General features: G+C 38.6%; 1 protein-coding gene across 6 annotated transcripts; it reads right to left on the bottom strand.

The window, feature by feature from the left end:
- Nucleotides 1-1,010: 1,010 nt before the first annotated feature.
- SAR1B (secretion associated Ras related GTPase 1B) lies at nt 1,011-22,231 on the bottom strand. 6 transcript variants are annotated; one of them, XM_050963633.1, is made up of 8 exons: nt 22,167-22,207; nt 16,719-16,767; nt 11,043-11,118; nt 6,818-6,937; nt 6,159-6,224; nt 5,306-5,409; nt 4,944-5,075; nt 1,011-3,135 (listed from the first exon to the last, which is right to left on the bottom strand). In XM_050963633.1, exons 3-8 carry the CDS (start codon nt 11,098-11,100, stop codon nt 3,019-3,021), a joined length of 597 nt encoding a protein of 198 aa, XP_050819590.1. In that variant the 5' UTR covers nt 11,101-11,118; nt 16,719-16,767; nt 22,167-22,207; the 3' UTR covers nt 1,011-3,018. The 6 variants fall into 6 exon arrangements, with proteins under 6 accessions (XP_050819590.1, XP_050819587.1, XP_050819589.1 ...); XM_050963630.1 differs by lacking the exon at nt 22,167-22,207 and adding an exon at nt 21,495-21,594; XM_050963632.1 differs by lacking the exon at nt 22,167-22,207 and adding an exon at nt 20,451-20,482.
- Between the last annotated feature and the right edge of the window lie 1,078 nt (nt 22,232-23,309).

Raw genomic sequence — 23,309 nt, 5'->3', positions numbered from 1 at the left:
ACACTTCATAAATACACTTTTACTAATGACGAGCTTTGTTTTTTCAGCACATATTCTTTAAGTCACTGTAATGTTTAAACTGAAGGCTGTGTATCTGGATACTCAGGAGAGCAAAAAGCTTTCACAGGAGCTGGACCTAGAAAATGAAACCCACTCCCGCAAAAATACAAATGACCACAGACGAACCACTTTAGAAACTAGTCACCTCCAGAAATGCCAAACTCATTTCAATAACGTAACTTTCCCTCAATAATTTCTTCACACAGACATACAATACACCCATTCACATACACAATCAAAACCAAATAAACACTATAAATTAATCAAGGTATTTCTCCTACAGGATGGAAAGGAAGTAAGAGAAAAATTGTTATTTATTTAAATACTTGAGAGATGCTCAGATACTACCATGATGGGGGCCATGTAAGTGCCAAGATATATAGATGCAATTTCTTGCTTGCCCTTGTTATGACCACATTTTAAACCAGCATCTTACAGTATCGGGCATGAAATCTGTGCATTTCCAAAACACTAAAATTACTCTTAATACACACTTTTAAAGATTATCACCTCCATTTTTGTTCTCAACACTACCACCACTTTCCTTGCTGCCACTGTCACAGGTTGCTTGAAATACGAGCTGAAGAGCACATAACATCTGTTTCAATGCCCACCGTAATGGATCAGCCAGCAGAAGTGAACTGCAAGCATGGCCTATTCTGAGGAGGGAGTAAACAGGTCATCTCCACAAGCACAGGCAACAAGAATCCCAAGTCTCCCATATTAGCATTGTGCCACCTAGCTGCAAGAATTATTTTAAATATTTACACTATCAGTTGATTTATTCTCAGCATTATAATGATCATCAGAAATATCTGAAGAAAAGCATGTCTTCAAAAAATATCCATGGTAGGACCTGCTTGATGCCCTAACTCTGATAAGAGGCCATTTCTTATTTAAAAAGTTTGGTTTATGCAACCCAGAAACAGTATTCTATAGTAGACAGATAATTTTGGGGGGGGGGGTCACCAACATCTAAGTCACTTTTAGGTTGCATTATATCTGACACATTTAAGCTATCTGTTGCCTTCACTTACTGCTTAGACCTCACCACTGACAAATGACTTTGACTTAGAAAAAGGCTTAAGATGAAGACAGGATCTGCAGAATAGCAAACATGAGTTATAAACATTAACTTCAAGGTTCTGAATTATTCCTCTTATTCAGATGCACAATTCAGGACTGTGGAGATGTGTTTATCAATACTCTGTCATTAAAGTTCAGATCAGGGAAAAGGGTAGTTCACATCTATTCATTGTGATCTTGTATACCCTGCATCTGGAAGTCAAACTCAATGAGACAACAAGAAGAAAACAATCAATTCCAGACATACATTATCAATATACCACGAATATTGGACACCAGGATCCACATATATTCCCGAAGAGAGAGCTTATATAGCCATGAAGGAAGCAGGCCCAACCTTTCCTGGAAATCAATCTTCAACACTAAGAACTGTATATCTGTCCTTAGTCTCTTAGGCAAAACCTCCACTGAATATCACCACAAAAAGAGGACTCCAGGTTTGAAATCTATTATTCAACTTCCATCCCTTTTTTCAGATATATGTAAAATAACAGCGCACCTGCTGTAAATAGGCTCAGATAAAGGCTACAGAATGTGACATCCTACACCACACAAACCATGATTCAAAAGTAAGTACCAACTAACAACAAGTTGACATATGCTCCAACACTTTCCATTTTAGAAGATAATCTTCATTCCTTCCCAAAGAAGTAATGCATGCAGAGGAAGGGGAAAAGGAACAATCAAATGTCAGCACATAAGTCTTTGTGATACTAAAATTTTATCCCAGTAATAAGCCACCTCAGATTCCAAGACATAACAAAGTTTTCCAACATGGCAAAACTGTCCAAAAAATCCTTGAAAAAAAAGGAAGAGGCTAAACTCACATCCAGTTGGGCAAGGGATGGCATGAGTTTCCAAAGGCAACATGGGCCAACACCTTTCTGGGAATTAACAGTTATTCAGAATCAACTCCTCTGGCACAACTAAAGTCAATTTAACCAGGAGCATATATTTTTTTTCATTTCTTCAAGGAAATGTGCACTTCCTGTGCCAGTTTACAAGTTCATTTTAATTCACGAGATCAATAAAATGGGCTAATTTTTGCTTTTAGTGCAAGAATTGTGTAGGCACTAATTGATTAATTTAATGTGATTTTGTTTTTAATGACAGATTAGGGCATCTGATTAGAGAATTATAAGCTTTTCAAACTACCTGATTGCATTTATGTTAGGATTTTGCATTAACAGCGGAATAATCCAAAGTTCACTGAAACTACCTTGTGGCCTCCTATGTTTCAGGAAGGTATCCCACATATTCAGATCTTCAGACATCCTCACTAGTTAAGACACATTAAAATGAAACATTATCCATCAAAGATGCCAAAAACTGGATTTAGTTTTATTGCATGACGTTGCATAAGAAAGTGTATTATTGAAAGCTGTAAGGCATCATGCAATTATCAATAAGCTAATTATTTATTGTTCCTTGAGAGGTGGTTATATATTCTAAATTTATAAAAACCAGTTTCAAAAAAGTACATAAAAAATTTAACATGATGAACATTAAATGTCATTCACATGGCTCTAATTTTTAGCTGTTAAAAAGTGCGTTCAAACGTACTGTACTGGAAAGTCACTCTGTCAAAAAATGGTGCAGGAGACTATTGTCAAGTTATAAATTTCAAAAGAATGTTGTGTTATGGGATCTGAAAGCTAACATGTTGTGATATTCAGTCTTAAAAACTTGCTTAAAATCAGTTTTCAATCCTCACACTTGCAGTTTAGCATAGTTAATTTAATAATCTATAAAACATTTGCTTTTGTAACCAAACAAGGTCTACTGAGTTTAAGTTATGTACACTGAGTAATCAAATAATGAGCAGACATCGTATTCAGACATAGGACAGAATGTACTGATGTGATTTTGGTGTTATTCAATGTATTGTGCCATCCAACGGAATCCTTCTCCATAGCCTTGTCTCTTTAGCACGCTGCACATAAAGACTTCCAGTGGTCTGGCATTCAATTCTTTCAGAGATACATTGCCCTGGAAGTAAGAGATCAAAAGTATATCAAATCCCATTAGTATGAAAAAATGGGTTCTTTCTACCAAAAAAAAAACATTTTTTTACGTAATGTTATTACCTAATTTGTTTTAAATACTAGAAATGTGAAAAGTTAACCTGAAGTTACCAAGAATAAAGTCCCCTTCTGAAATATACTGTGCATTCTATCGTTTCTAGCTGTTATATCCAGAGGGGATTTGAAGTACATGCAACAGGAATGCAAGAGCAAGCATGGTCAAAAAGGAGATTTTTAAACCAAGATCATTTTTGAAAACTCACATTAGGAGTTTCTCTATGAATTGGCATTATTCATTTTGCAATTAGATAAGAAGGGCATTTGCCACTAATGGTAAGACTGACCTCAGTCATGCTGACTGTAGTCCAAGGCCAAGGAATAGCAGTAACAAAAACCATTACTTCTAATTTGAAGACACTTTTGCCTGTACTGCATTTTGGGTTTGAACTTGCACAACATAGGTGCGAGTGTTATGAAAATAAGCACAAGATAAAAAGGTGATAAAGAGGGCAGAGAAAACAGGAGAATCCAACCACCATTGTTCTCCATGTCCACCGACATTAGAACAAGAAGTAATGGGCTTTATTTATAGCGAAGGAGATTTAGGTTAGATATTAGGGAAAACTTTCTAACAGTAGAGTAATTAAGCTCTGGAATAGGCTTCCAAAGGAAGATGGAATCCCCATGGTTGGAGGTTTTTTAAGAAAGGTTGGCCAAATATCTGTCAGGGATGGTCTAGGTTTACTTGGTCCAGCCTAAACAGAGGGAACTGGGACTTGATGACCTCTCTAGGTCTCTTCCAGTTCTACATTTCCATGATTCCACAGTAAGGATCCCCCATCACAGACACATTCTTTTACCCTGTGCACTTCCGAACGAGGGATCGAATACACAAGGGACTTGATATTTACTACTGCTCAGTGTGGAGGAATCTGTCTAGCACTTAACCCTACCTGTGCCCATACATAGGCTACACGGGCACTAACACATAACCTCATGATACACATTGCTGAGGAATTGCAACTACAGCTGTATAATTGTAACTCTCTCCACCTTACTTCCCCACATACTTCATAATGCCCATTATAACCCAAATGCTGTGTTATGTGCCAAAAGGTGGGTCTTGTTCTTCTCCAGAAAAATATATTGAATTTCACATGGCTAGTCTAGAAAAATCTACATTACAAGCATGAGGGATATGGAGAAACTTGTTTTTAATCCTCTACAACTGAATATCTGTTACACACTGAGTGTGCTATTAAAAGTAGAGAGTTCAAATAGCACAATGATTCAGATGTAAAACCTACTTTATTGCTACAGGTATTAGTAAGAACTGTTTTATAAACTACCAATCAAGATTTCCACAGTAGTGGAGTTCAGTATCTCATTTCTAATCTTTGGACTAATATTTTCATATTGTATCGCTCTATGAACCTGCACTGTAAATCAGAAAGATCGATGCCACCAAACTTTCTCAAATCTCCTAACAGAGTTCTAATCTGAACAACTACCTTTAAAGACTTGTTCACTCAAAGTATTTTACAGGAAGCTATAAGCACTGAACAAAGATGACCCTGAAAACAATGAATAAATTATTAGTAGAACTATACCTAATCCAGAAGTTTTAGACTTTATTTTGTAGATATTACATTTTTAAATCTATGAATACTAAAGTAGACAGTTTGTGTGTGTGTAGCTGGAAATAAGTGATGCAAAAGAATGCTCACTCCGGAGTACAGGGAAAGCAAACTCTAACGAGAAAACAAGCATTACCTTTCCTGTTGTTTGGCCATACAAACCAAACATCTCTCGTAACCTCTCTTCACTGATGGCTTCAGGTCTGTCGATCTTGTTACCAAGAATTAGGATAGGCACATTTGCAACAGTTTCATCTGTCATTAGCAACTATGAAGGGGAGAAAAAAGGAAGAGGAGTTCAATGAGAATATGTATCCTTGTATGCAAGGAGAGGGAACCAGCAGCAAATAGCAACAGTACTTGGGGTGAGGGATGGAAAGAGCGGAGGGAAGGAAAAAAAACACATTGCTGAGCCCCCTGGTTGGGTGGCAGAAGTGCCCACTGTCAGGTACTGAGAACATGAGTTCATTTTTTTTTTAATCCAATTTATTTACTTACATCAAGTTCTTCTTTAGATTCAGTCAATCTTTCATGATCAGCACAGTCCACCAGAAACACAATGCCATTGATGGCAGGCAGATAATTTTTCCACACTCTGCGAGCTAACAAAGAGCGTTATAAATTAACAGCAAAATTCAGAGTAATGACAGGATTTCATTAAACAGCAGAATCTTTAAAAGGGCAGCCAGTTCTATTTTAAAAAGTTTAAAATCTTTAGGACAACCTTCCCTACTTGACACAGCTTGAAATAATGAAGCAAAAAAGGAACCCTTCACTATCTGAACTAGGAGAAAAACTGTTCATATCCATAAGTACAGCTCTAAAAATCTGTGACTTAGTGTATTGTTTATGACGATCTGAAGAATTTGAAATTTTTGATAAACTGTATTGGATTTTCCGTCCAAGTTAGCAGTAGAAGAGGTGGAAGATTTATTAGTGCCCGCAATGGATCAATTCCACATGATCATAGATACAATGCAGTTTACCTTTTCTATAAACTTACATCAGCAAATGTAAGTTTAAACCATAAAGGCTAATGGTAAACATCAGGGTGGGGATCTTTGTTTTCATTTTTTTAATTTGGTTTTTCTAATGGTCACATCAATCAATGGCTTTGCCCTCTACTTCAGTTCCATGTTGCCTCCACCCAATTTTATATTAGGGTGCAGCGAATGGTAGAGGGAGACAGCAGATCAGAAAATGTTTTCTATATTGGCCAAAAAAAGACTGAAAGAATAATATTTGTAGCATGGTCATTTGTTTGATATGAAACAAATAAAGGCTACAATTACTGGCATGGAAGTCAATATAGTTACAAGAACAAAATGAGCCAGCTGAGCCGCTATCTTACCTTGAGTATGTCCACCCAGATCAAAAGTGGTAAAAGTCATACCAGCAATTGTCAGCTCTTCTGAGGCTAAAAATAGACAAAATTGGTATGTTCTCTTACTGTCTTCAATGGGAATATTTCCTGAATAAGTAGTATGGGGCTAGGCTCAATAATCTTACTTTACTAATGACACATTGCAGGGATCTTGCATGTGTAACACTATGTAGCCCACATAAGCAAAACAGCTAAAATATTGTCCACTCTGTCTCCTTCTCCTCTTTCTCCCAAGAGTCCTTTGGGTCCTCATGGACCTATTAGTCCATTTTTCATCTGGGGGTGAAGTCCCCTCTTACAAAGCCACCTTGGTAAGTTACAGAGTCACCCTTTCAGCCAAAGAGAACCAAACAGCATTCCTGTAAAGGCTGTTAATGCCATTTTTGCAACTAGCTGGAGAGGCAGCTGTTGGAACAAAGCAAGGCACTCCATCTCTCATGATCCACACTCTTAGCCCCTGCTAATATGCACACTCCATGTCTAAGATTTTTAAGTAGCCCATATTGAATTATATTACAATAAATGTAGTTTTTGTAATATTAGTGAACACACTATAAAGGATGTGGCACATATGAGAGGTTTAAGGCACCGTTTCTAATGTTAAAGAACTGGTGGTGTTGACTTACTGGGATGTAATGTAGGGACATGCTGTCCCAGTCTGTCATCTTTGAGCATGTGCAGCAGTGTAGTTTTTCCAGCATTGTCCAATCCAAGAAATACTAGTTTACCAGATTTCTTATACAATCCTGTTTAAAAAAAAAAAGTGTTTACTGAATACATTAATTTTATATCGTAATATTGTAACGATAAAATGCAGTATGACCAAAGGAGTACAAGTTTAAATGATGACATGTAACAGAAGATTAACAATAGTATTTTCAGCTATTCTTAAGCAGAGGACTCTCATATCCTGTGGGACCTCACCTATGCTGGAAGCCCAAGATATCACCCTCAGATTGAGTAGGGGATGTTTTCCTCAATTTTCTTCTCTGTTGCAAAGGAAATTGTCGTGGCAGATAAGTAAAGAGGAAAACTCGTTTTTAATATTATTTGTTGTTTTTAACTCTACACATATTCTATTACTGTTTGGTGATCTTACACATACTAAGATTCATTTAGTAGTCTGATCAATAGAGCTTGAAGACATGACAAGCCTTGCCTGACTAAGACACTCATCTGTACCTCAGGAGAGTTGCAAGCTTATACAATCAACAGTGTATAATGCACTGGTGAAATGTTTCCTGTCATGTGATAACGCGCTAATAATATGGATTAGAAGTTTTATATTTCATTAGTCTTTATGCAAACAAAATTTCCCTTTTAATTTCACTGTGTTAATGCCTCTAGTATAAACAGCAACTAGAGGGGAGGAGGTAAGGGTTAAAAAGTAAGACATTTTAAAATAATATTTTTTAAATTTGAAATTATCAAAGGGTGATTCTCTTAATTTATAATGCTACCTCCCTCAATACGGTATCCGGGGTCAGAGCCATTCTCTGCTTCTGCAAACTGTTCAATGCTAAGAATGCAGTAATCTTAAAACTAATGTCAGGTTGAAAGTCACCACCTGCTTTGAAGACCTGTAGAACATAAAATCTGCTTTGACTGTAACTGTTTTAAGGGAGTCCCCTCACCCCCTTCGAAGAAATGTGACTCGCCCAGTGTGTTCAATACATTCTGTTATTTGCCACTGCCAGCCACACAGCAGTTAGTTTTCCGTTAGTGCAGAACAAGGTTTAATTATCATAAAAATGGCATAAGAAGGAAGAGTGAAGTATTAATTTCAGCAAGAGAAACCTTTTTAAAAAAAAGATAAAATTATGCTGTTACATGTTTCTAAAGTTTGAAAATCATACACAAGTACAGAAAATTCAGTGTTAAAGTGGGTGTCATTAAGAAAAACAAATCAGCATTACTTGCAATAGCTAAATTTACTATTGCATTTCTATTACTTATTCTGCGTATAAGGAATAAGCAAGACAACTACTGTAGTGAAGTAAATGTTCAGTTTTCTAATGGTGCCCGCTGTATGACAAGGTCGTTCATTACATGATGCCATCTTACTTGGCAATGTGATATACAACTAAGAAAAGATTTATTTTAAAAACTTTATGAAGATATAGAAATAGCTAATGTAGTAAATTATTGGATTATACAATTAATATTGTGCTATTAAAGTTCACCAGCTTAGTTTCTCTGCACTCATTATGCTTAATTGTGTATTATAATGCAATTGTCAAAAGTTGTGTATTATTTATATTTCCAATTGCTAGGTTCACCTGTTTGAGAAAAGAGAAAAAAAGTCTTTGTACTTGTGGTCACAATTCTTCTAAAAATGAGACAGACAGAGCTGTGCTTGTGTCTTAGGTTACTGACAAAGGCTTTTGATTAAGAAGAGATCCTGCTCACACCATACCTGATGAAGGCTGAATTGCTGATCAGACTTTTTCTGATCTTTGTTTTTGTTTAGTGAGGACTTTTTAAAATGAATCTTTCATTTGGATTCTGAATTAGACCACTTCTGAGCCACTGCAGCATTCCACATACATACAAACATCTACTCTGTTAACCTTTATCCTGGTATTATTTACTTACCTTCTCTGCTTTTAAATTGTAATCTCTAGGATCACATTCCAACAGGGAACATTTATAACCTTGACAGAGAAGGCTGCAATTCTCTAACAGAATCAGATGAGGAGAATGGATCTGGTACTATTCTAATACTACAGGTATGTTATTCGTTATCTGATGCCTGAATGTGTGTTCTCTTGTGCCAAGATCATGAATACTAGGAGAATGTGAGTTAAACACATAATGTGTATATCAAGCCCATTTAAAAAAAATGGGTTTGTTCTTCAGATACAGCACATCTGACTTCTCAAATTCAGCTCTTGGAACATACAAATTATCCTGGTTATCTGTTAAGTTACTGAGTAAAATAGCAAGACATCACCATTTACAAAACAAGAAAAGGTTGTCTGACAAGTTCTTACATTGCTCAACATACACCACAGAAGAGGTGCACATGTCCTCCCCTCAGGAAGTTTGGGAACAAGTGAATTCATTATGTGGAAGATAACTGCATAGGATGGATCTAGTTTTTTGGCATCTCCTTCTCTGGAAAAATAGCTAAATGTACTCCCTTCACATTTTTAATAAGAACAAACACCACCTCATTCCTGGGCCAAGACAATATTTACCTATTTCAAACAAGAGCACATTTGTACTGCAGAGCTATACATTTCTAAGTATAGATAGGTACATTATGGACAGAATGAAACAGCAAATGTTGCCTCTGCTTCTCAGTACTATAAAACAATTTTACAAATTTGTTGGGTTTTTCATAAGAATACAAAGTGCTCAATTGGTAATACTGCAACTATAAAGTACAGCAAAATCACAATATACAGAAAAAATTCCTTCCCAGAAATCTCTTCATGGGCATTTTTCTTTCATGATTTACAAAATGTTATAATCCCTTCAGTAAAATCAAGGGCTCCTAATTTATTAGGTAAGCCTGTTTAATCATGACAATATAGTCCCATTTTTTAAATAAAAAAAAAAAGAAAAGAAAAAAATCTTTAAGCAAGAGTAGGAAAAGAAGAAGCAAGTTGCCCTTAGAGTACATGTAAGGACACGTCAAGAAACATTTTCCCTGGCACTTAGGTCTATAGTATCTTTCTCACTAGAAATATCCTTGGAGGAATGTGGGGATGGGGTGGAAGCAGGGAAGCTTTCAAATGTGCAGCAATCACGGCTTGATTAAATAAAGTAGCAGAGATAAGAGGTTATTCCACTTAGTTAACATTTCACTGGCTAACACTCAGCTAGCTGGCCAAGGGTCTAACATACAGTGAGGAAGTTTAAACATCTAACTGATAATGGCTAGGCAGGTGACTTGGCGTGATTCGTTAATATCTTCTATTGTTTATTTCATAAAATACATAAAACCTGGAAATCATACACATTACTGGTCTATGTAACCCTGTGTCCTCTTACTGTTATCCTCATATCCCTTTCCTTCCCCTGTGTGTTAAGAGTTAAGTTCACATATTGCATCCTGTATCAACCTGGCTTGAAACACTTTTGGTTAGGCAGTTTTCATATTATGGGCCCTTCCGATGCCCTTCATCTGATTTTAGTAACACCTAACTTAGTATGGTCCCACGGATTTCACTGGTACTGCTCATGGAGTAAAGTGCTGTTCAACATGAGTAAGGCTGTCAGAATCCAGCTCTCTGTCATTATACAGGGCCATAATTGAGCTCTTTGATCCTGAAAGAGGCCTTCAGGTAATACCATAATACAAATGGTAAGTGATAACTGAGGTATAAAATCATATCACTGGGCCTCGTTCTCCCCTCTTGCACTAGTGAGAATCAGGAGTAACTCCACAGAAGTGAATGGAGCTACACCAGTATAAATCTAGTGTCAGTGGAAAATCAAGTGATGCTTCCCGAGGTACACAGGGTTGTGAGGCACCTCACTACCACCTGCACTTAGTGTGAGGAAGCCATGTCTGTGCCTGCCAGGGGTCAGCTCCCTGACTCCACCAGACACAGGCAGCACAACCACTCCCCTCTAAGACCATCCAGGCCCCACTCTCAGAAAAACAAGAAAACGTATTTTCTTTAGACTTAAAGGAAGTGAATGAGATAAACAGAGGGATGGATGAAGGGTATAGTAAGGTCTCAGTGCTGTTAAGAGAATAACTCTGCTTAATATTTTACATCTTTAATCTGAATGTCATTTCATTTACACCAAAACAAATGCTGCTGTTTAACTAGTACTATGTTTTAAGGACGTAAAGGTAAATGAAAAACACTATAATAGAGCAACATAAAAACTTACCTAAAAACTGCAGTACACTACTGAAACCACTGTAAATCCAATCAAATATGAAGGACATATCCGAATCTTAAGGGGTCTGAAAGAAATAAAGAGAAAAGCATTTAAGCACTATCGAAATATCATATAAAACATTGTAAAACATCCGTCTGAATTAGGAGGAATCCAAAATACTAGATGAAAAAAATAAGAGCATTTAGCATGGATCAGTAGATGAATACCAAAAAATGAATTTAACTATCAAGCATCTGGGCTTAGTTTAATCTGAGCTTTGCTTTATATAGTTTACCCTGGAACACTATGCTGGACAGCTAAACATTTTGAATGTGTTAAAGAATTGTTACAGCAAGGACTGCCAGAATATGATGTACTGTTGGAAGCAGCGTGCTCAGGTGAAGCAGCCTTATAAGAGAACGCTATCAGAGTCTAATGAGTAGTTTGTATTCACAGATGATTTATGTATAGGAATGGAATTTTAAGTCCAGAAATCTGAGACATTAATTTTACCCTCCTTTCAAAATATATGTTTATCTTTTTTAATGATTTATAAATTAAGGGTCTTTCAGCATTACTGTTAAACACCTTATTTAACAAGATTTATAAACTTGCATTAAAATAATTCTAGGACTGGCTTGGTGCCCCACAGAGTATACTGCCACATGGCAGATCCAGCTCAAGTCTTGGTCCCATTCTACTATTCTCACAGCCAAAAGGAGTTAAGACTATTGCACAGACTGCATACTAAGACACTGAGATGAGCAAAGGGTGCCATGCAGCACTCAACAGCTTCTTCCAGGAGTGAGCTTTCATGTTTTGTAAAAATGTAATAAAATCCTTTTTTTAAATAAATCAGAAAAAGAATAATTTAGCCTTAAATTCCAAAATACAATGTGCACTTCCGTAGCACCTTTTGCTTCCATTGGAAAATTTCAAAGCACTTTACAAACAATGAATTTAGACTCACAACATCCATATATTTTACAGGTGGGGAAACTGAAGCATGGGTAGGCATTAAGTGACTTGTCCAAGGTCACACAGCAAGTTTGTTGCAGAGATGAGGAAAAGAACCCAGATTGCTATACTGCCCACACTCACCGTTCTTCCTCTGTATTGTGATGGGGAAAATTGGAAGCCTTAGCAGTGGTAGTACATATTAATTTATTTTAAAATGGGTCTGTGTAGATGCACTGAGAGTTATTTAACTGAATATTTCATATGGAATTTTAGCATATAAATTTAAAGGGATAAATACTCTGGATAGGTCAGTGCACTGTCCATCTCGTCCTAATCACTACAGTTGAGTGAATTGACTTTCCAGTATGGTGATGGTACCTGAACCACCAGGCTATAGTCATTCCCATGTTCTAGACTATTTGACGTCATTCATAATGGGACTTTATAAAGACAGACTAGTGAATAGTCATTATGAATTACTATGAATGATGACAAAAATCATTGGGCTAGAAAGAGAGAATTACTCTTTAACTTGACGATTAGGGTACTCACCTAGGATGAAGGAGATCCAAGGTCAAGTCCCTACTCCAGTGACTATGTAATTATTTATACAAAGTGAAATAACTTCAACAGGAGAGACTGAAAGAGACATACACCACACTATCCCAAAGCCAAGTAGCTAGGGCACTTTCTTAAGAGGTGGGAGACAGCGAATAGTTTCTGTTCTCCTACCCATGCATTTCTGGGTGAATTTTCTAGTTGCTGATAATTTTTTGTCCAGCTCCATGTCCAAAAGGAAGAAAATGAATAGTTTTTTCTACTAGAGACTAGCTAACTATGGGGGGAGGGTTCCTATCTGCTGCTTAATCAACCATCAAGTTTTAAAGTTACACCTGTCTTCTCAGGGAGAAACACTGGTACATCAGATCCTGGCGTACAAATAAGTTTTTCTTGGCCAATAAGATACAACTAGAATGGTTCTGGTTTAGACCCTCTTCTCCTGGGAAATAACTAAGTGACAGAGAGAAGGCCATATGCCCTAAGTTTGTTCAAAGAGCAGTACAATCTTATCAAGAAATGCTGCATTTGTGTGATAGAAACCCATTAATGGACAACCCCAATACAAATATAGCCTCTCCACGTACCCGCTAGTGATGGATGCTGAATGCTCATCTGAGGAAGTCAGCATTCATTTTGCACACAGTTGGAATGTACGTCACTTCTGAAGCAGTATTTGTGATGTACAACTATCACTGCCACTGACTCACTGCTCTGCCATGGGCAACTTGCTTAACCTCTTTATCACAATTCCCCAATCTTCAAAATGGAGATAAATACTGTATACTTACCTACCCGCAGGGGTGTTCCGAGTTATTGTTTGGACAATATTTTGCAAGCATAAGGTACTTAGTGCCAACTATCAATTGCCAAGGTACCCTGGCCATGTCATCTTTCCTTTGGCAAAGCCTCATTTCACCCCGCCCCTCAGACTAGCTGTAGTTTCCAGTGCCACCTGAGGATCTTCTAAAACTGGTGATCTTCCGGTGGCTGGGTGAGATGGCTTTAGAGCAGCTTTGCATCAGTAATATAGTACAAAATGGGTGAAGCTCCAGACAGGCCAAAACCTAAAACCCCACCTTTGTTACAACGATGAGAAAAAAGGAATAGTTTAGTAGCTTGAAACAATCACTTACTAGCCCTAGGTAAGAAGAATTTTTCAGTGTTGCCAGGAACAGAGCATGAGGAAAAAAAGGAAAGGAATATTTTAATTTGAGTCTTAAAGCACAGTTTGATCCAGCCAGTGCACATTTGCTGTCCCATCCCCCTCAAAATGTAAAAGGTTAGGGTTAGCCACGAAGAAACCTAGGATTCCTCATTCACATCATGAGTTACTGGAAACAGAATTGATCAAATAAGACTGAAGAATCATCACCACATGAACACTAAGTCCTACAACACTATGAATACAACTGTCACTTACATGTCTCAAAAGCAAAGGTCAGGAACAAGCACAAACAGAACACGTCAGCAGATCTGTTTATTGCTTGAACAAAATACCAATCAGGAAAAGCCTTTTGAGGCTTAGAAATATTATCTACTCAAGTAAAGTACAAATCAGTGCAAAGAGCGTGATGCAACAGAACTGCTCAAATTACTGAAGTGTAAATAACTTCTTAAAACCTAGTCATGTTAAACTGAAATGATCCTTTTATGTTTACAAAACCTGTGGACAACAATAAAAAACTCCAAAGATTTTCTTTATGCACTATTAAAAATGTAACCACATGCAAGATTTAAATATGCTATTACAATGAGAAAGGGTTACTCAGCATATACAGCTGAAATTAGAGCATTAATGGTTAAATCCCTATCATAAAGTAAAATGCAAAATTAGGTTCTCTAGTGCAATGAAAGAATCTTAGATTAGTCAAAATATTTGTGGTTTTAAAATAGGACGTGTCCAAATAACTCAAAAATACACCAACAAAAATTGACAGTAATAACACCTGACCACACTGAAAGTTTTAAATAATTCTATTAAAGGAAAAATAGCTTGACAGTTATTTTAGAAGGGAACATTATAATATTTGGATGGGGGTGTTGAATCTACTGTTACCATGTAGAAAACAAACTGCATAATTTTAATCTGAGCTTCAAATCTATGAATTAAATGACTTATCTCTACATTTGATATGAAACTATTATGTTGTAATTAACATGCTGAAGTCTGGCCACTACAAAACAAATAAAACAAGAAAGGTCTTGCTGTACACATCCATTTAAACTGGCATGACTGATCCAAAAGCACCAGAAAAATTGAACATCTACAAGCACGGCAGTCATTTGTCTAGAAATCACAAGGAAGGCAAAGCCTGTCTGTTTTAGGGTTCTTGTAAATGATATAGATTTAATTCCTTTTAAGGCAATTTGAAAGCATGGGCTGTTGTTTTTTGGGGAGCATTGTTTGTTTTTGATAGCAAACAGATTTCATTCAGTTGGTTTGTGATGATCTTTTGATACTGGCTGTTTCAATAAAAATCACTTTAATTTATTGACCCATGCCCTCCTTAACAAGAAAACAGAAATCATTTTATTGAATCATATCAGAATGCCTAACATATGGTTATCACTTCCACGTATGTCTCAACTGTGACCTACATTACATCATCATTACATCCTGAGCTTGATTTTGTAAGTTACATGGAGCCTGTTTTAGGCAGCCACACAACTGATCAACAGAAAACATTGCGTAGTGGAGACAATCGTCTACTTAAAGTGAAGTACAGTTGGACACTATAACTTTGGGTAAAGCTTGAACAACCTCTTAAGACGGAAGATTCCTAATTAGAAAGAGTTATCCTACAGACTCATTGTAATCCTATCATTCCTTACCTGTCAGGAGATAGATCAGAAAAGAGTACTCTACCACTATGAATTTGTTATAGATAAAAATAAATTTTGTTACACTTTCCAAGCAAGTTAATATAGGGGTTGTTCTTTTTAATATGGTGTTAATTTTGCAATTTTAAATATGTTTTGTTAGGATAGTGGATCATGTTTTTTTTTTTTTTAATTTAACATACCATTACTTTACAACACAAAAAGCATAACTAGTAAAAAAATGACTGGTTTTATTCAAGTAAAATGCCCTTTGAATAAACTGAAAAGTGCATTCTACAGGGCCTGGACTAACAAAAGCTTAGCAAATCAGGTCTCTATCCAACATGACTGCACTTTAACCAGTGTACTCTGAACTTCAATAATTCCAGGAACATAGCCTTCTAGAAACAACTTGGCAAACAAGTGTTTAAAGTCTACTTTAAGGCTGTATGCAAGTTTTGTTCCAGATTTGATCTAATTTCATAAAAACTTACCGATGGGGAAAAAAATCAATATCCTTAACAAAACTCTCTATTCTGAAGTTATGATATACATCTGCTCTAGTACAGATCATTTAAAAAACAAAGCTGGAAACCATATTTTGGTCCAATAAGCCACCTCAAGAATTCCTCTGAGGCAGGGGGAAGAGGAGCCACTTCGAAAATGAAATATTTTCATGTATTTGAATTACTTTCTTGTAAATATTTGTGAAACCTCAAAAATGATTTATATCATCAATATAGCTCTGTAATTATGTGCTTCAGTAAACAAAGGAAGATAATGCTGCAGGATGTGCTACTTTTTTTGTACACTATTTATTTAGGAAGTTTTAACAAGTTTACACATCCTTGCCATGTAAATATCAGATACAAAACAATCATTTATAATGTTTAGCTTTTGTTTCAAGAGACATTATATAGGCTTACAATCAAGGGATCTTTTTATAATCTTGCGCTCTGGGCATAGCATAATCTTTAGCTTTGTTTGGAACAATATATAAAAAAATAAGACTGCGAAAATAGTGATGCAGCAGTTATGTTGCATCGTAAAGGACAATAAGTACACTATAACTGAAACGATCCAAGTAACAAAACCTGGTTTCAGGTCATATTTTGAAAGCAAAAATAGATTTAATGGCTTATGGCACTAACTCCTTTTCTTACATGAAAAAAAGTTTACCTAAGAATTTGAATAGATATGAACCTTTTTCCTCTCAGCTAATATATTTTTATTATTTTTACAATTTGAATGTTCCGAACAAATCAATACAACATGCCACGCTAAAACATGATTCACTGTAGCAGATAAATTCAAAAAGTTTATAAATTGGAAATGAATACTTACTGATGCTGTACTGAAGACCATCAACATCAAATAGAAATACAATCCAGCACTGAAAAGGAATTATCAAATAGTACTCTTACAGATTAATGCAATCAAGATATCCACAAGGAGTATCTCTATTGTTTAGAAAGCCCTTCCTTTGTAATGCTCTCCCAATAATGAACAGAAAGGAAAATAAAGTACATTCCATCAAAGATAGGTAGGTGAAGAGAGGGAGAGTAATAAATCATCACTACAGGGATTCTGACTCACAGGTTTCAGAGTCACTTAGCTATTTTGGATGATGTGGTAATGAATTCCAATTCTGTTTACAAAAGGGAGGTGGTCACACATTCCTCAGACAAAATAACTTACCATATATACTTGTTCATTAGCCCGCTCCTTCAAAAGACGACCCCTCAAGATGGTTAGGTAAAAATAGCACAAACTGGATGACCCTTTCATAAGTCGACCCTATATTTCAGGGATTGGCAAACTTTGGCTCCTGGCCCATTAGGGTAAGCCTCTAGTGCGCCTGGATGTTTTGTTTACTTGGAGCGTTCACCGGCACAGAGCCCCCCAGCTCTGAGTGGCCGCAGTTTGCTGTTCCCAGCCATTGGGAGCTGAGGGCTCCATGCCTGCAGATGCTCCAGGTAAACAAAATGACAATGTATTCGATATCCAATTCAACGATTTCATAGAGTTTAAAATCATCACATTTTGGCGTAGAACCATTTAAAAGCTGACCCCTGCTCTTTGAAGAATCACTTTTTTACCAAAAATATTCGGCTTATGAACGAGTATATACAGTAAATAATGTGGAGATGTAAGAGTCCACTAAAATGTATTAAATACACTTCAGCTGGACCATTGGATTGCTGGAAGAGTTGTATTCAGATCACCTTCTAATACTCATAGCAGTTATATCTTATGGTTCCAGCAAGAGAGATGCATTTTTATTATTAGTCTGACAATACAAAAGCAAGGGTAGGAAAACATAAATTGCCACATATCTACTATTTAAAAAAGAAAGACTTAAGAAACTGAAGGTATTTTCTTTCAGTAAAGTTTACTTTCAGATTCAACAGGCAGCAAAGCCAAACAGCAGTTGTGTGCGATTACACACTCCTCTCCACTGGGCCTGTCCTTCCAACTGCTCCTGTCTCTTTTTATTTGTATATATCAGGGATTGGCAGCCTTTCAGAAGTGGTGTGCCGAGTCTTCATTCATTCACTCTGCTTTAAGGTTTTGCGTGTCAGTAATACATTTTAATGTTCTCAGAAGGTCTCTTTCTTCAAGTCTATAAGATATATAACTAAGCTATTGTTGTATGTAAAGTAAATAAGGTTTTTAATATGTTTAAGAAGCTTCATTTAAAATTAAATAAAATGCAGAGCCCCCCAGACCGCTGGCCAGGACCCAGGCAGTATGAGTATCACTGAAAATCAGCTCGCGTGCCGCCTTCAGCACCCGTGCCATAGGTTGCCTACCCCTGGTATATATGTTTCCTAGTCCTTAATACGTAGCCAATATTTTGTCAAAATTTCACAGTGCCAAGTAACTCCTTTGAACAGACTGAATGAACATTGTTAACATAATAAAATAAGCAAGCACTCTTGCTGGTGTTTTATGAATGAAAACACTGTTTTAAAATAAAATATCCTTTCTTATATAGTGTATCTGATAAAATATCATTTTTTTCATTTTTAAGAGTTGTCATCTCTAGTTCCAATTTAAAAAAAAACTATAAATTTTGTGATATGTTATTTAAATTATTAATATTTTCCCAATAGATTCCTTCTTAAAAAAGAAAATGCTTTCTAGTATGAGCCATATCAGGTGACACAAGCAACTGAGTTCTCATTTCCTAGCTTATGAAATCCTAATGGGAATCTTCCATGCCTGATGTGCAGTGTTTTTCACAGGGCTTATTGAAAACCAGGCCTGAACTCCAATTCATAGGGAGTGACTCCTACTAGATTACTTCTTACTAGGTCACTAGTTCCAGTGAACTTGTCCAAAACGCTTATGCCAACAGTACCATTTTAACAGGTTTTCAGTAACAGCTGTATAAATTAAATATTGACAAAATGCTAATAGCTGATATTTAAATGTAGCCCAAACTACTGCAGATATTCAGTTGAGACATATTTTCCCTCCAATCAGGAAATAGTTCTCAATGCCACTACAAAAAGCATGGCTGAGACCCACCTTTCACCTTCCAGCATTGGTTCAAAGCATTTTTGCCTTATCTACGCAAGCAGTTAAAAGTGTTTTCAACACCAAGTGAAGGAAGACTGAGGAAGGAGGATATCAATTGCTGAAAACCATTATCAGGAATTGGTCGTTTCCCTAATGTGGATGGCTCCTATGAGTTTAAGACCACACTAGTTAATGAAAAATAACATGCTAAACCACAAACAAAACAAACAAAAAGACTAATTCTTGTTATTCAGTTCTTCAAAAATTTACTTTCATTTTTTGGGAGCAAGGCCCATGGCTCTTCTATGACAGACTCTGGGTGGGCGGGATTATTCAACTCATGAGTCAGCAGAGGAAGACACAGTCATGACCTGAATGTGAGTTCACCTGCACAGAAACGTACCATATTACAGCTATGATCCTGCACAGCGCCCAGAGGTGTTACCATCATAACAAATATATTTTATAAGTGCACTGTTAATTCTCTGGAAACTACGCTGACTCTAGATCAAGCAAAATCTTCCTATTACAGACTGTAATTATCATTATACTGGCCACACAGTGCGTTATCCCCCTTTTCAAAAGCCCAGAACATAGAAGGGATACAGCACCTTCCTTCTAATGACCTGTCTGTCTTATCCTGGCTCTAATCTCCAACAGTCCATCACTATGTGTTCCCCATCCCATTATCTGATGTGAGCTTCCATGACAGAGAAGACATCAGTTGTGATTTAATCATTTAATTCAGTGAGTTATCTACCCAGCATGAGAGAGGTGTTAGAAAATAACATTTTTACAAAAAAACTATTACTTTAACAGTGCATGTGCACACACACAAACAGAATGAGGGCAGCACAGTCCAGTGCTTGAAGCACAGGCCTAGGAGCCAGGACTTCTATCCACAGCTCCAGCACTAACTCACGCTGTGACCTAGGGTAAGTCACTTAAGCTATAGTTACATTAGCACTTGTCTGTAAAACTTTTGTAGATCAAGGATGTGAAAAATACATCTCCTGACCAACATAAGTTTCACTGACAGAAGCACCAGTGGGGACAGCGCTGTTGGTGGGTGACACTCTCCCACTATTATAGTTGCCACTACTCTTTGGGGATGGTTTAATTATCACAGCAGGAGAGCTCTCTCCCATCAGCATAGAACAGCTACACAGGAGATCTTACAGTGGCATAACTGCAGCAGTACAGCTGTGCCACTGTAAGTTGTATAATGCAGATATAGCCATAGGCCTGGTCTACACTGGGGGGGAATTGATCCAAGTTACACAACTTCAGCTACGTGAATAACGTCTTCACTGCGGTGAGTCGACTACTGCCGCTCCCCTGTCGACTCTGCCTGTGCCTTTTGGGGAGTTGGAGTACAAGAGTTGACGGGGGAGCACTTGGGGATCGATTTATCATGTCTAGACTAGACGCAATAAACTGACCCCCGCTGGATCAATCGCTGCCTGCCGATGTGGCGGGTAGTGAGGACATACCCTTAGTGTCTCAGTTTCCTTGTCTTTAAATTGAGGACAACAATAATTATTTACCTGCCTAACAGGGATGTTGAGTGAAAGAACTATCTGTAGTTAGGGTGTGAGAACTAGACCTAAACACTGCTAGAGAAAGATAGAGCATTATTATTAAAAGGGATCAAGGAAGGAAAGAAAAATACAAGATCTACGGAGAGGAGCAGACAGTAGTTTACATGGAGAGAAAAGCTCTGTGGACCAGTGGGAGAGAGAAAAATATGGTGAGAGGGTAAAATCTTGGGGAGACAAGTAGAAGCAGAATGGAAGATGTTGGGGGGGCAAGTGGTGGAACCAAGTGGGAGGAGAAAAGAGAATGAAATGGGGCAGAAAGGAAGACACTGAGGGCACAAGGGAGTGAAGGGGGAAGAGGGTACAAAGAGGAAAGTATGGGCAAGCAGAGAGAAAGGAGGAAGACCGGGAGGAGGGTACAGGTTGGGGCACTGAATAAAGATAGAAAGGTGGAGGGAGACAGTGGTTAGGATACAGATGGACATAGTGGGTACAGAGAGGAAGATGGGGGGCAGAAGGAAGGTATGGAGGGCAGTGGGTATAAAGAGGAGGATTGGGAAACAAAGGAGAAGGGGAAGCAGAGGGTCCAGGTGGGGGCAGCAGTTACAGTGAGGAAGGGAGGCAGCAGAGAAACTACAAATGGGGGAAGTGATTAGAGAGGGGAAGGTGGGAGGGCAGAGTGCACATGTAGGGGCAGTAGATACAGAGGGCAGAGGGGAAGGTGGGGAGGCAGCAGGTACAAAGGTGAAGATCGGGAAGCAGCAGGTACAAAAGGGAAGGTTGGGGGGGGCAGCGGGTACAAAGGGGAGGCAGTAGGTACAAAAGGGAAGGTGGGGGAGAAGCAGATACAACGGGGAAGATGGGGGGCAGCGGGTACAAATGGGAAGATGGGGGCAGGGGGTCCAGGTGGGGAGCAGCAGATACAAAGGGGAAGGTGGGCGAGTAGCGGGTACCAAGGCGAAGATATGGGGGGACACAGCGGGATCAGACAGCAGGAGACAATGGTGGCGAAGGGCCCCGGCCCAAGCGCATCGCGGCGACCCAGCCGCTCACTCACCCGCTGGTGAAGAACCTGAGCTCCAGGCCGCGCCGCTCCCCGCTCCGCCCGGCACCGACACGGACCCTCGGCCCCGCTCCACCCCCACCCCGCTCCTTCCGGGCCCAGCCGGCCGTGCCACACTCAGCGCGCTCCGCCCGGCGCCGGCTCCTGGAGCTCGGGGGCCGCCGAGGGCTGCGACTCACCCGCTCCCCTTTCCAGAGAACTGCGCTTACTGCGGGCTGCCTGCGCCCGCCCTTCTCCCCACCCGCAGGGCTACGCGCTCCTCCCAGTACGGGGAACTTATCCTAGCCCCCCCCCCACCCGCCGCTTCTCGAGGCTGCCCCCAACTTGGATTCAGTCCAAGGGCTGCTTCCCAGCCCCTCGGGTTCCAACTCCCCAAACAAACCCCCTAATACTGGGGCCACACCCCCAGTCACGCTCATTCCATACTCCCCTCTGTTCTGGGATTGCCGCTCAGATCACCCCAGTCCAGGACAGAGGCAACCCACCCAGCCTAACTCCCCTCCCCAGCTCCCAGAGCCCAGTGGGGCATCCCACTTCCCCCAGCCACCAGCCCTGGAATTAGGGTTGCCAACATTGTATTTAAAAAATAAGGAACTGTTTTCTTAGCCTTTCCACCCCACCTCTCTTTCCCCTATTATTATTTATTTACTAATACGCAGTACTCACCTACATTCACCAGGGGTATTTGTTACCACTTTTTGCAACACTCAGCAACTCCCAAACAGATCAAAAAATAGAGAGTCTGTTGGTAACCCTACCTGGGGCTGCCGCCCAACTCATCAAACCAAGTCTGCCCGTGATAGCCTCAGGACAACTCCCCGCCCAGAACAGGGGGGGTTCCTAACTCACTCTCCCCTCTTTAGCATGGGAGGTGGCCAGGGATGGCCTTCCAAATTCAACCTTCTGCCTTTCTTCTTCCTCACCAGTTTGATCCCCAGTGCAAGAGCTGCAGCCAGGCCCTAAATCAACCCTCTGTTTTCTTTGCCATGGTTCCTTGCTGAAGAGGTGCTTAGAATTGTATTTTTTTTATTTTTAAATTCTTCGCTTACAACACAAAGAAATAATGGCAATGGGCTGCTTTCTTGATGTAAAGGCAATAAATACATATGTCACAAGAAATGTAGCATTTATAGCACAAAAGAGGCTCTTGTGATTAAAACACAAGGCTTGGAGTCTTGAGATATATGTTATGCTCCTGACTGACATACACCCCCTGTGTGACTAGACAAGTCACTTCAATTCTCTCTACCTTAATTTTATCATCTGTAAGACAGGAAAAATATTTTCTTACCTCAGAGGAGTGCCGTGAAATTCAGCTATTAATATTTTAACGCACCCAGATCTAAATACAAACTATTTCAGTAGTGCTCCAACTGGGCTTAAGCTTGCAGAACCGAAGTCTGTTGTTGTTATAAAGAAAGCTTAATATCCCAAGCTATTGTAAAACGTATGCTTGGTATTGTCACTTATGCCAAGGAGGTAAATGAATTAGTATCTGTGGGAAGAAGAGAAAATTGTAGTGATAATGGTGTCTATTTTTCACTTAAGGCCTGCTGTAGAGAAGAACTTTTACTCTTCCATAATTTCTTCTACTGATTTTATTAAAATCAAGATTTCAAAAAGTGGCTAGTAATTTTAGTGTCTTGCTCCAAGTTGCTCAAGTTGAATCACTTTAAAGAGGTCTGATTTTCAGCTGGTGAGTGCTCAGTACTTCAAGGTGTATCAAGTTGTGCACCCAAAAATTGAGATCCCGAAATCCCTAGTAACATGCTAAAGTCTTAATATAATTTATCAAAATGTGAACTATGA

This window comes from Gopherus flavomarginatus, chromosome 7, assembly GCF_025201925.1.
Source record: "Gopherus flavomarginatus isolate rGopFla2 chromosome 7, rGopFla2.mat.asm, whole genome shotgun sequence".
NCBI lineage: Eukaryota > Metazoa > Chordata > Testudines > Testudinidae > Gopherus > Gopherus flavomarginatus.
Note: the sequence above shows the minus strand (reverse complement) of the source record. Positions and strands in the feature narration are given on the sequence as shown.

Excerpts from the sequence above, each read along its gene's own strand:
- SAR1B (XM_050963634.1), bottom strand. The coding sequence starts at position 11,100 with ATGTCCTTCATATTTGATTGGATTTACAGTGGTTTCAGTAGTGTACTG. Across the intron at positions 5,076-5,305 it reads AATCTAAAGAAGAACTTGAT|TTGCTAATGACAGATGAAAC; the intron begins GTAAGTAAATAA and ends TCCCCTTCATAG. Across the intron at positions 3,136-4,943 it reads ATGGCCAAACAACAGGAAAG|GGCAATGTATCTCTGAAAGA; the intron begins GTAATGCTTGTT and ends TCTTACTTCCAG.